The sequence below is a fragment of the Boleophthalmus pectinirostris genome, unplaced genomic scaffold, assembly GCF_026225935.1.
Source record: "Boleophthalmus pectinirostris isolate CB_2022bp ecotype Guang Dong unplaced genomic scaffold, ASM2622593v1 HiC_scaffold_21, whole genome shotgun sequence".
NCBI lineage: Eukaryota > Metazoa > Chordata > Actinopteri > Gobiiformes > Gobiidae > Boleophthalmus > Boleophthalmus pectinirostris.
In genome coordinates this window covers 27,073,229-27,086,742 of record NW_026571175.1, presented here as the reverse complement: position 1 = coordinate 27,086,742, position 13,514 = coordinate 27,073,229, and the positions used below count along the sequence as shown (strand labels likewise).

General features: G+C 36.9%; 1 protein-coding gene across 2 annotated transcripts in view; it reads right to left on the bottom strand.

Moving 5' to 3' along the window:
- The window catches only part of atp9b (ATPase phospholipid transporting 9B), a 75,259-nt gene that overhangs the window by 49,865 nt on the left and 11,880 nt on the right, over positions 1-13,514 (bottom strand). For both annotated transcript variants that reach the window (XM_020934365.2, XM_055157530.1), the window contains exons 4-10: positions 12,623-12,736; positions 11,215-11,323; positions 9,588-9,646; positions 9,354-9,405; positions 6,871-6,965; positions 4,552-4,632; positions 1,539-1,614 (exon numbers count right to left, since the gene is read on the bottom strand). In XM_020934365.2, coding sequence (XP_020790024.1) covers positions 1,539-1,614; positions 4,552-4,632; positions 6,871-6,965; positions 9,354-9,405; positions 9,588-9,646; positions 11,215-11,323; positions 12,623-12,736 — 586 coding nt within the window. The remainder of the gene's footprint in view (positions 1-1,538; positions 1,615-4,551; positions 4,633-6,870; positions 6,966-9,353; positions 9,406-9,587; positions 9,647-11,214; positions 11,324-12,622; positions 12,737-13,514) is intronic.

Below are 13,514 nucleotides of genomic sequence, written 5' to 3'. Positions count from 1 at the left end.
TGACATAAACAAATAACCATCACAAATGACTAGAAAATGTTCTTAAATTATAAATTATTCTCCACCACATCAGTTTCATTTTATATATTTTTTTCTAATTAAGTAAATAAAGTCTTCTTATAAATACTTTTTATGATATCTTTAATTTAAACTCTTGTTCTTGGCAAATTGAGCAGAATCTTTCTTTGGTCTCTGTATTATTGTCAACTGCTCTATAAATAAATATCGATTGAATCTTATTTGATCTTGTCTAAACATTTCTCACTCTCCCAGGACCCGTGGCGGCCTGCTTTAGCCCCTCCCTGCCACTGGAGGAGCCGAGCGTTTGGGGATTTGACAAATTCCTGAGCAGCAGATGACGTAACTGTTGAGAGGAGCTGTTTGTGTTGAAGGTCAGGCTCTGGGTCAGACCGCGAGTCGAACACCACACTCTCAACTGTCACCAACAGAGCTCACTGCATTACGTCAGGCTCAGAAATGCGAGGAATTCAGTGTGATGGTATGATAGAGGAGGATTCTGTGCTATTGGTGGTTTTCAGGTTCTTGAATGTGATTGTCATACGTTCAGATAGAGGGCGCAAGGGACAGTTTTCCTTATTGACTTTGTACTTTGTCATGAAATATCCAAAAGGTAAATTCACAAATGTTGAACCTGATCATTTCTATTACTACTGTAGTCCTAACCCTAACTCTAACCCTGCTGCTGTGAGCCTCAGTTTGGTCTTAAATATTCTTCTGAACCTGCTCTACAGGATCCTGGGTTTTATTTCACTGTTTTGTTAAGCCATTTTTGGCCCTTTCTGAGACAATTTTTCACTCGTGCTAAGGTTTTTGGGATCAAGTTTTGGTTTAATCGTGTCTCGTACTTCATGTAGTAGTGTAGAACCGATTAATATCTCACGACCAGCTCTCGATCGGCAATCGTAGGAATATCAAACCTGTTTGAAATCCAGTCGCCTCTCATGAGGGTTTCGTACTGTTGACGTAGTTTGTATAGTGTGAGAACATGAATCGTGAGCTGTGAACTTTTAAACCCTGCAATTTGGTCGTACAGTTTGAGCTGAGGCCGAGTGAAACCATCCAAAATATCACACAGTGTGCGTCTTTTTAGTGTCAGTTTTGTTAAATAAATGGTAAGTAGTTATTGTTTATAGTTTATTTTACAATGAAAAATGCATTGAATGTTATTGCATAAAACTCAATCATGAAATTTTTCAAACTTTGGTTGGTTTGTTTTACAAAATCATTCTAAAAAGATGCACATTTTTCTCGAGGACGGTATGTCATCTTCTTGCCTCCATGGAGATGTGGTTTCCATCTCCATAGAGACGAGCAGAAGGACCAACCAGGGTAAATTTTAAGCAATTAAAAAGGTAGGGGGAAAAAATTAAAATAAAAAAGTTTAATGCTATACCGTGGAACATTTAAGACAAAACAATAACATCTCCGCAGAGACAAGAAGAAGATGGGCCAGAAGTTACAATGTGCACCTTTAAGAACCATAACTCTCAAAAATCTAGACACAGACTTGTACCCACCTGATGCAACGACGGTGCTTGCCCACAGTGTGTTCTCGATGCTCAGACTCTCGTGAATCTGGGGGTCTGTGTCCTCCTGGAAAAAAATGGAAAAAATCTATTTAAACTTAGAAACATGTCAAAAATCATGACAATGCTTTTCACAATATATTAGAAAACAAAATTGATAAGTCATAAGTTTAAAGTTTTATTTAAGCTCCATAGTGTTGTGTTCTTCTGATGTGGTAATACAGGAAGTGCTCCACTGTGTTTTTAAACTCCACACACCTTCACTAGAATCATTTGTGTACTTTCAGCCCTGGAATTGCCATTTTTTACTGAACAAAAGGTAAAAGGAGCTGTTAAATTGAAAACTACGGCTACATCAGAAGGTGGAACAGAGCATTTAGAGCTTTAGAGATGTAGACAGACTAATAATAAAAGATTACTCAAACATGTGTGAATGAAACAAAACATAAATCCGGGTATGTTTTTGAGGAAGTAACAACATTGGAACATGGTTTAAAGCTCACAAGAGTCAATTTTGTGTAATACTGAACCTTGTGTTAGGTCAGAGAGTTGACAAAATACCTCCTCAGTCTCTGTACAGAATCTTGTATGTAGTAATAGTAGCAGTAGTTATAGTGTATTTTCTTCTTAAACTACATTTTAAGCAGTACAGTAACAGATCCCAGTCAATACTAAACCCTAATGGGAGCAGGGCTTTTCTCTTGTCCCATTAATTCCCAGTTGCACCTGCCTCAGTTGTGCACAGCGTAGCAATAATACAGTAGCCCCTTTTTCAATAGTAGATTTGGCTGGGTGATACAGGCTCCTTTAAAAACAGTATGGAGCGAGCGCATAGATGAGATTTCACAGATAAAAAGGTCTCTGGGGGGGGTCCTGTTTCGCTCCTTACTCTCTCCCTTAAATAAAGACGAAAGGTGAAAACGGCTTGAGTCAGGAGAGCTCCAGTTTCGTCTCAAATTGCTCGACTGATATGATAATTATGATACCTAAGCTGCAGCCACATCCGGACGGTCCACTCAAACACACAGGGAGAGAGGAGCATGAAAAATATATGCAGGTCGGAGGGAGCTTGACCGCACTGACTTTGGGGTCTTAGTCAGGGCTTCATAACTCAATTGTTCCCCAGAGACTCGCAAGATTCCTCTGATTTCTCTGAGCTATTGCAAAATTTATTGATCAATAATTCAGGCAAAAATGAACAGACTCCCACTATAATTTTCTGCCTGGTGGGTCAAATATACATTACTCTAAATCAGGTAATCAGTTTGTAAGTTTGCCAGTTATTTTAGTTATTTATTAGTTATTTTAAGGGTCTTTTTAATTAACATGAATCCGGGTTCCCACTCTTTTTCACTCACAAAATTTCAAAACTTTTCCATGACTTTTTCATGACATAAAGTGTAATTTTCCATGACTTTACAGCAGCCTGTATGTGTAGAATTTAGCATACTTTAAAGGCTAAATATGAAATGTTAACCCTTTCCACTCACCTTATGGTTTGGTATTATAGTTTTTTAACATTCAAAATCCTGTCAGTGCATTTATTGTCGTCTCTTTTAAACAAAATGCTCATATGTTCAGAAATAATCATAACAGCCTAATGATAACTTAACAGAAAGCTGTAGTTGTGTGAAAGAGATACTAAAATTCCATCACTTTTCCAAAACTTTCATTGAATTTACAAAATTTCATGACTTCTCCAGGTCTAGAGAATGACATTTTCTATTTCCATGATTTTCCCAGGATTTCCATGACTGTGGGAACCCTGATGAATAGAAAATCTCTCATCACATAGCAGCTTTAATGACAAAAAGTCCACTTGCTTTAAAAGTGCACTGTGTAACTTTTCTGGCAGAGGTTCTGCCACCTGCTTATGTCCATGAGGATGTTATTGCTTTGCCTGGAATGTTCCAAAGTATAGCCATCTCCATAGAGACAAGCAGGCGACATCTCGAAGTCAGATCTGTGGAGAGGCGACAACAAGGCGACTGACCCATCGTTGGAAAAGTTACATTGTGCACCTTTAAACGTCCTATATTTTGTAAAAAATGATTCTTGTGAACTTTAAGTCATGTTACAATGTTGTTTTCAAGCTACTTTTTACTTTTAGTTCAGTAAAAATGGGCAATTCCAAGGCTAAAATTACCCAAATCATTCCAGTGAAGGTGTGTGGAGTTTAAAAACATTGTGGAGCACTTTCTGTACTACCGCATGAGATCACAAGGTGGAACAGTGTTTACAGTTTGAGAGCAGAACTCAACCTAAATATACTCGGTGTGTGTGTTAAATGTGTGAATGAAACAGAACACAACAAAAGGAAACAGCATTATAGCATACATCAGAAAATAGCGTAATAGCCCTTTAAATTAACATCAGTTGTCTGTATTAATACTAAAATACAAAGCAAAGAAATTAACATAAGTTTATATCTTGAAAACTCATTGCTTCAAATTCTGTAACAATTTTCATTTTCTCTTTATTTCCTTGTTGGACTCATGTTTGTATGAACCCAGTTAACTACGCCACCACTACATCCGCTTGAAGCAACAAACAACAAAAAAACTCATAAAAAGGTAAGTTCATTTGCCGGGGATGCTGTGGGAACCTTTTTTTTCCCATCGCGCTCGGGCTAAAAGCAAAGGAAGGCTGCAGAGGATGAATGAGTGGAGGAAATGCTCGCTCACTAAACCTGCTGTGTGGCCAAATCTGAAGGCGAGCTACAATGGCCGCCTTTGTATCGCAACTCTACTCACTGTGGGGGCTGCGCTAATCTGCTATTAATAAAAAACCAAGACGAAAAAGAAAAAAAAAATCACCAAGCAACAAGTGAGAAGGGATGAACAGGGGAAGGGGCTGTGATGTAAGGCTGTAGATAACTGTAGACACACAAGACGCCATTGTAGGGACTTGTCAACACGGCGTAGTGATATACACGGGGCGGTTTGTAAAGGAAATCTAAACGCGTTTGTCTTTGCGGCAGTTAAAATGTCCGTCGGTACTGTACCCGCGTGAAGTTGCCCTCGAAACTGTGGATGTCCAGCTGGGGCTTCTGGGCGTAAACGAAGGCTTTGATGGAGAAGAGGTCCTAAAACAAAAGAACATATAAGACTTAGATGAGATATATACATTTACTTTAAAGGTGCACTGTGTAACTTTTATGGTAGAGAGTCTGTCACCTGCTTGTCTCCATGGAGATGCTAATGCTTTCCCTGGAATTGTCCATAATATGACTTTAAACATTTCCATCTAGTATTTAGTCATCACAGGTGTTGCTATTGCTCAAAAATACAGTGATTCCTTCTGTGAATAGGCACGACTCTCCACAGATCTGACTCATAATGTAGCTTAGTGCTGTAACCTGCTTGCCTCCCTCGTGATAAAACAGGTTTAATCTATATTGTGGAACATTCTAGACCAGGGGTGGGCAAACTTTTTGACTCATGGACCACAAAGGGCACTAAAATTTGACTGAAGGGCAGGACCAGGAGCAAATGGATGTAGTTTTTTGCTAATCCACCTCATAAGAGAAAAAAATAACATGGGATATGTCGAAAATATGTCCCATGTTATTGAAATATCCCATATTTGAAAAAAAGCATTACAACTAAATATCTGTCTTTCAAGTCCCACGGTATTTCCTACTTACTGAAATTACTTATAAAACACAGAATTTTTTTATTATTTGCCAAGTTTGCCAGGCCGGATTAAAAAGATTAAAAGGCCACATATGGCCCCCGGACTGTAGTTTGCCCACCTCTGTTCTAGACAAAGCAATAACATTTCCATGGAGCCAAGCACGTGGAGGACCTTCCACTAGAAATGTTACAGAGTGCACCTTTAAATGTGAATTGTATGACATGTGATTGATTTTTTAAATTTTTAACTCCTTGAGTACAGTTATTGTTGTTGGTTCATTTTAGATATCAACATATTACACATTACAACAAGGATCATATTCACTGTATACATACACCTGTACAATTATTATTGGACAACTTTTAGAGCAAAGTATGGCATAAATAGCCTTAATTTAATAATATATTAATTAATAATAATAATAATGAATTTCAAATCTTGTATTTATGGACTAGAATGAATAGAATGAATTCATTTTGATTGTTTTAATGATGAATTAGATAGTAGTTATTTTAAAGAGACACTGTTAATGATGAATTTTTGTTGTGTAAATAGTTTCCTTAATGTTTTTTGTACCTGCCCGAGGATTGCAGGTGGAAAGAAGCTTGTAGCAAAATCTGACACAGAGCATCTTTTCTCTTTGAGTTTAATGTTTTCTGTGCACTGTCCTTGTTTTAAATAAATAAATAAATAAATAAATAAATTTGATTAACCTGGTGGCTAATTATTAAAATGTAATACTAAACTATATATTATGACTTTTGCTTTTTAGACTTTTTCCAGGAAACATTTATCTTTCATTTGTGAAAACTATTCAGATTCAATTACAGATTCAATTTACTGTCATTGCATCTGACCACTGTGCAATCAACTAGTAATACCACAGACAAAAATTTACATTTGAGACCAGAGAGACACTGTTCAGGGTCCCATTATGGTTAAGAATCTCTTTCGAAATTATTCTGTTTTAATAAATGACAAAGCCTCAATCATCTCTGTTAAATAGAGCTTTTTCCAACAGTTAACAGGAAGCTTGTTGGCCTTCAGCTCCAAAATTGATTTTAATTGATATAATTATTCAGTGTGACATGCAACCTCAGAGCCAATACACTGAATCTGGTCCACTGTTGCCGGCCACTGGTTCATTTCTAGTTCAGACGGCAATGAGGTGATGATCTTCACAGATAATGTTTTCTTTTCTGCAACCACTTGTAAGAGAATGATACTACAGCTTGCATCTGACATGATTATTTTTTATACATTGGCCAATTGGGAAATAAATGAAAGATAAATCAAACTGGTCCAGTGTTATGTCAAAATGAATCTCGTGAAATTATCCAACACTATAAAACAACTTAAATTGTCTTATAGTTAACACAAACATGTAACTAATGATTTTATATTCTAGATAAATACATTTATTCAAAAGTAAAAAGTTAATTTGTGATCTTTACTTCCACTTGAGATAAATTTGTGGGCCTTGCCGTGGATCTTAAACGTGAAATATCAGTATCAGCAGGCCAAATATCACATATATCAGTACTACTCAACACATAAAGTAACAACAAAACATTGGATATGTTATTCCAGTGAGTCAGAAGTTCGAAAGTGTCAGATTAAGCCTTTCTGACATCAGGCCAGAATACAAGGCTGAAATTAAATGTAAACAGTGGCGAGTGCATTTTACCCCGACAGCAGGAAGTCTTTGTGTGCAGCCCACAGCCACTTTGAGTTTCCAGTCTGTCTCTCCATCCAGCTGATCTGTGCGGATGAAACAGGCACCTGCACGAGACAAAGCACTACATTAAAAGACACATTTAGAAACATGCAAACATGAACATGCTTAAAACTTCATATTAGCCAAGATACAGTGCAGTTCTCCAACTTTATAGGTGTTTTCAGTAACACCTCATGAAATATTTGTTTTTTCCAACTACCACCAGGACCAAACTAAGACTAAATCAGGACTAAATCAGAACTAAACTGCATGTAAACCAGGTCTAAATTATAAATCTATAAAACTGTAAACAAGAAAACTATAAATCCTCAAATCATTGTTGCACTGTCTTCCTATGACCTCTTGTATAAAGCTGATTTAAGCTAAAGTGATTTTAAATGTTATTACTTATCTTTCTGTTTTATTTTGACATATATAATAATGTCTAATTTGACACCTGTCTCTTGCTCTTTTTTTGCTACTTACTTAGAATTTATTATTACCATTACATTTTTGCTCTTTGTTATAATATTATATTGTGATGTGTGAGCTACTGTGTCCAAATAATTCCCCTTGTGAATCAATAAACTTTGTCTAAGTCTAAACTAGGACAAACTCATTATTGACCTTTGCTGAAAATATCACCAAAACAACTTTTATTGAACAATTTTCATGAAAATAGTAAATGCCAAAAAAGAAAAAAAAAATTTATTCCATGTATTCGCCAAACTCAGGCTAAAATTCTTACTCCACTGAAACTGTTTTCCTGTGTTAAATTGATTGATCGTCTTCCCCAGTGCGGTTCATTAATAAAGAGCCTATTGGAGATGAGTGAGTGTCTGAATGCCTGAGGACGCTTCACAGTCATGACCTGTATTGATCTGAGGTAATATTACATAAGAAACTAACAGAGGAGACACAGCGTTTGACAGAGAGGCTAAAGGGCAGAGCTAAACCGCCCCTCAAGATTAAATATGATGGGAGAATTAAAGAGGCAGAGATTTACGAGTTTAGACTGAAGCAAGGAGAGCTCACATTACATCACTGTGTGAACAAATACATCAAGATTTGAATTCAATAATTTTTATATTTGTCTGTCAAAATGCAATTAAATTAAATTAAAACTAAAGATGCATCAAGAAAAGATCCTGGTACTAGATATTGAGTCCAATCCCCAAGAATATCAGAATAGTGTCAGTATGAGATATTGGATAAGCATTAATCAATAAATGCATTAAAATACTATATTATGTACCTATACTGACGCTGGATGTTTGCATATTCCAACATATTTAAAAGGTACGCTATGGTGCACCTGCTTTTCTCCATGAAAATGATATTGCTTTGCCTGGAATGTTCCACAGTAGGGCATTAAACAGTAAGAAGGTGACACAACCAGGCCAAGTTACAGATCTCATACTATGGAATATTCCTGACAAATCAATAACCTTTCCATAAAAACAAATCTATTATAAAAGTTAGTGTACTTTTAAAGGTACAACTATTCTGGTGAAGGGTCCGCCACCTGCTTGTCTCCATGGAGATGCCATTGCTTTGCCTAGAATGTTCCATGGTATGGCTTTAAACATTTCCATCTAGCATTTATTCATTACGGGTGTTTCTATTGCTCAAAAATACGGTAATTCCTTCAGTGAATAGGGACGACTCTCCACAGATCTGACCTGTATCGTAGTGTAAGTGCTATAACCTGCTGGTGTCCCTCGTGATAAATACATTTAATCTATACTGTGGAACATTATAGACAAAGCAATAATATTTTTTCCTGAAGACAAACAGGTGGCAGACCCTCCACCAGAAATATTACGCAAATGTTTAATTAGACAAAATGTTCAATTTATTGTTGTTTAAACAAAAGATCCCTCTATTCAGGTCGGATCAGGATAAAAACTTTACCTTCCAAAATTAGAACATCTTTACCTGCAGGGTGTATATGTCTGTTATGACCAAAACCAGGTCTAAACTAGGATTAAACCAGGTCTAAATCAGGACTAAGTGAGGACTAAGTCAGGTCTAAACCAGGTCTTTATAATGTAACCTATTGTGTGTGTATCTTTATGTGAAGGGAGTGTTTTTCTGTTATCGGTAACACCATATTGACATGTGAGAGATGTGAATAATGTCTCTGAACACTTCCTCTAAAAAGCCTCATCAACTTATTGGCACCTGGCTGCAGCATCAGTCACAGGTGACATAAATAATATGAATCACCATAACGACACAGAGCAGGGGATTCTTGGAAATCTACATCTCTCATCTAAATGATCCTGACATCAACTAAGGGCAGACAGAGTTCAACTTGACAAGAGTAATTCATTTATTTGGTACACAACAAGCAGAACTGTTGTAATATACTGTATTGTTTGTGGTCAGTGACACAATCCTATTTGGGTCCGAAACAAGTTTTTCCATTAAAATTGACGTTCTTTACTCACCATTTTTCTCTGATGTTCTCAGAAAGATCATGTCTGCAGGAATCCTCTGGTTCTACAAATCGAAAAAACGCAGAAATAAGAATTGTGTTATGTCAGATATGTCAGGAAAATTATTCTTTAGTCGTTTTTTGAGGTAAACAAATGTGATTTTGTCATTCAACAATAATGTCATGTAAAATATTTCCACCAGCCACATTTTGATCCAAACACAGCAGTCAAACAACTATAATGTACCTTTTCAACAATGATCAGATCTCCCACTTGTATGTCTGAACTCTTCACCTGGACTTTTCCTAAAGGAGAAAACAGAAAACATTAGATTCATTAGAAAGATAAAGAACAATAGGAGTTACCGGCTTATTTGATAGCGTTCATCCCGCTAAAGTTGTGTTAATAAGTACAAAAATAGTAACATTTTATAACAGAAATTCATTCATTTTTTATTTTACATTGTCTTTTTGTAGTTTTGTTAAAATTGTATTATGTGAAATGTTAATTCATGTTTTTAAATAGATTTGAACCTCTGAAAACTCATGATGCAATGTTAAATATCCTTTGAATATTGCTATCAAGATAAAAAAAAAAAAGAGGTATTAATTTCTCTCAGTATTGTCCACACCCACGCATACTGTCTGGTAATATAATTTTTTTATGAAGTGCAAAAACATAAGAGTATCCACACAGAGCTGATTGAACACATCCTCTGCCTACACGCTCAGAGCACTCAACGGGTGCGAAAGTTACAGCGCGTGTCACCGATCTGCCGCTGGGGGACTGACCGCACAATCAACAAAAGGACACATCTTAGATCATAGGCTCTGAGAAACCAAGAGAAAATCAATGCTCTCACGGCCGGAGCAGGGACTTCAGTTACAAGTGTAGATCAGCTCTTAATTGCACTGGGAGCGCTGCACTGTACACCAGAATATCACCTGTCCTTATGTGGGTAAACAGTAACAGCAGAGAGAGAGGTGGGTAAGGTTACTGCAGTCTCCTCTATTACTTAAAGGGACTAAACTTGGTCTAAACCAGGTCTGAACTTGGACTAAAACAGGTCTAAGTCAGGACTAAATCTCTAAATGTTTATAACGTAATATATTTTGTATACATAGTTACATGAGAGAAAGAGGTGGATGGGTTACTGCAGTTTCCTCCATTACTTAAAGGGACTAAACCAGGTCTAAACTTGGACTAAACCAGGTCTTAGTCAGGACTAAATCAGGTCTAAACCAGGTCTGAACCATAACTAAACTAGGACTAAACCAGGACCAAGCTAAGATTAGGTCAGGACTAAGAAGGGACTAAGCCAGGACTAAACACGGTGTGGCCTAAACCAGGTCTAAACTTGGCCAAAACCAGGTCTAAGTCAGGACTAAATCAGGTCTAAACCAGGTCTTTATAATCAAACTTATTGCCTACCATGTGAGTATGTATAACTTAAAATAAAGGGCTAAACCAGGACTAAACCAGGACTAAACCAGGACTAAACCAGGTCTAAACCAGGTCTAAACCAGGTCTAAACCAGGACCAAGCTAAGACTAGGCCAGGCCTAAGAGAGGACTAAGCCAGGACTAAACATGGTGTGACCTATCCACACCTTTAGCTCGATTAATCAAGCGATGGTGTTTAGTTGACCAAAAAATGTTGACCTAATTACAAGATTAGAGACATTTATAAGTAAATTGTATGTTTAATATCCCTTTTCACAAACAAACTAGCACATTTCTTTGCATAATGAATAAACTGTGATCCTGTGAGTGCAGTTTGGGTCAGATATATTGGTCAGATCACAAAGATACTGAACAGTTTTGAAAGCTTTTGGCAGCTCCACACCAGACCATGTGTGACTGGCTTCTCTCACCTCTGACAGTGAGTTTGCTGTAGAGCTGAGAGTTCATCTCTTTGTCTCTTTGGAAACGACGCACTTCATCCACCGCCTCTCGGACCATCGTCACCGCCAACACAAAACCCTGACAGAGGGAAAGACTGATTTAGTACAGAACAAAAAGAAAATCACATTTCACAGTTTCTTGTTGAAGGTGCACTGCGTAACTTTTCTGTTTCAGGGTAGGATACATGTTTGTCTTCACGGAGATGTAATTAGACTTACACAAACTTTATTAATCCACAAGGGAAATTATTTCGACATAGTAGTTCACACATCACAATATTATATAATATAAATGGTAATAATAAATTCTAAAGTAGCAGAAAAAAATAGCAAGAGCCAGGTGTCAGTCAGATAAAACATAATTATAAAAATGTAAATGTACAAAAAATAAAACAGAAAGATAAATAAAATATATACAAGAGGTCAGAGGAAGTGCAACAATACTATGATGATTGACAGGAAATAGGGTTAAAGAAGTTAAAATAAGTTCAGTATGTGTGTTTTATTGCATGCATTATTACTATGAATGGGCTCGCTTCTCCACAGATCTGACTAGGGATGTGCAAAAATACTGACATATCAATATATCATATTGTGTAACGCAATGATACAGTATTAATATTTTGGGCTGCTGTATAGATATATCACCAAGAGTATTTTTGGTATATGTTACTAAATTATTTTGTTATAGAGCTACAGTTTTGTTGACATTTTCACAGTTTTGATGATTAAAATGTTTGTGTTTCATATGAACTTTGCACAAGAAGTGGTTTAACAAAGACATTGCGTATTACAACCATGACTTTGCCTTTATTTTTTATTAAACTGTATCAAATCGATTTGAAATATATCGTACTGAATCATATCGAGTCGAAAGCTCACTGTATCAAGATATGTATCGTATCGTCAACTTCTTAATGATACTGTGCCCTAGATCTGACCAGTAATTTGGACTTGTGGTGCCTCCTGCTTTTCTCCATGGAGATAAATGATTGTAATGCCATCCAGACGAAAATCAGCAACAACAAAGCAATAATTTACGAGGAGACAAACCGTTAGGAAGGTTAGGTAGTATACGCTCCACCACAAAGTTATGCAGTGCACCTTTAAGCATGTACCAAAGTAAAATACAATGTGTAAGAAATGTTATTATTAAGCACAAGCAGTAACAGTAGAAAGTAGAGGTCAGGAATTGTACACTATGTAATCTGGAAGGCTACTGTGGTATTAAAGCTATAATGAAGTAATTGTAATGTTGAGATGGGTTCACTATAAGAGCACGGTGTTTTTAAAATATTGATAAGGAAAAGGAGATTGGATATCAGACATAAAGTGCAGTATATAAATGCAGGTGTGTGTGTGTGTGTGTGGTATTTACCAGCGGGGCCCAGTACGTGTACAAATATCCAATCTTTAATGATGGCACAAACTGAGAACAGGACACAACCAGAAAGTACAAGTTGAGGAAGAACTTGAACTGCTGATACAGGACCTGAGGAGAGAAAAGGAGAGACAAGAGAGAGAAAGAAAGAGAGAGATTTTAGATTTGATTTTCGAAGGTTTTTATTGCATGATTATTCTAACCACGTGAAATCACACCTAAAAATCATAATTAAGAAATATTAAAAATTCAGGAATATGTTTCCACCTCTCACTTCACACAAAACCTCTTCCATCGCCCACATCCCCCTCAAGAAAGAGAGAAAGAGAAAAAGACAGAGAGAAAGACAGAGCAAGAGAGAAGAGAAAGAGAGAGAGAGACTTTGACTTTTAACAATACATTTATTTTATGTCACTTGAAACTCAAAAACATGCAAAAACAGCAAAAGAGAGAAATAGAAAGAGAGAGAGAGAGACAGTGAAAGAGAGATAAAAAGAGACAAAAGAGAAAAGAGAGGGACAGAGAGAGACAAAAGGAGAGAGAGCGGAAACAGAGACATACAGAAGGAGAAAGAAAGATGAGAGAGAGAAAGAAAATTAAAGACACAGGGAGGAGAGGGACAGAGAAAGAGAGCAATAAGAAAGAGAAGACCGAGAGGGGGACAAAAGGTGAAGTTAAAATGTGGCAGGTCGAACCACACGATGACAGGCCTCAATAGGATCAGTCATCAGCGCGGATGGGTTACTGCTGTACGTGTCTCTTACTGGAATAAGATCCATGTTAATGCCACTTTACATTAGACTAATGGAAACTCTGACACTTGTTTCAAACGCCACGAGCCGTTGGGTTCATGTCAGCAGACGAATGAGCTAATGTTTTAGAGAGATTC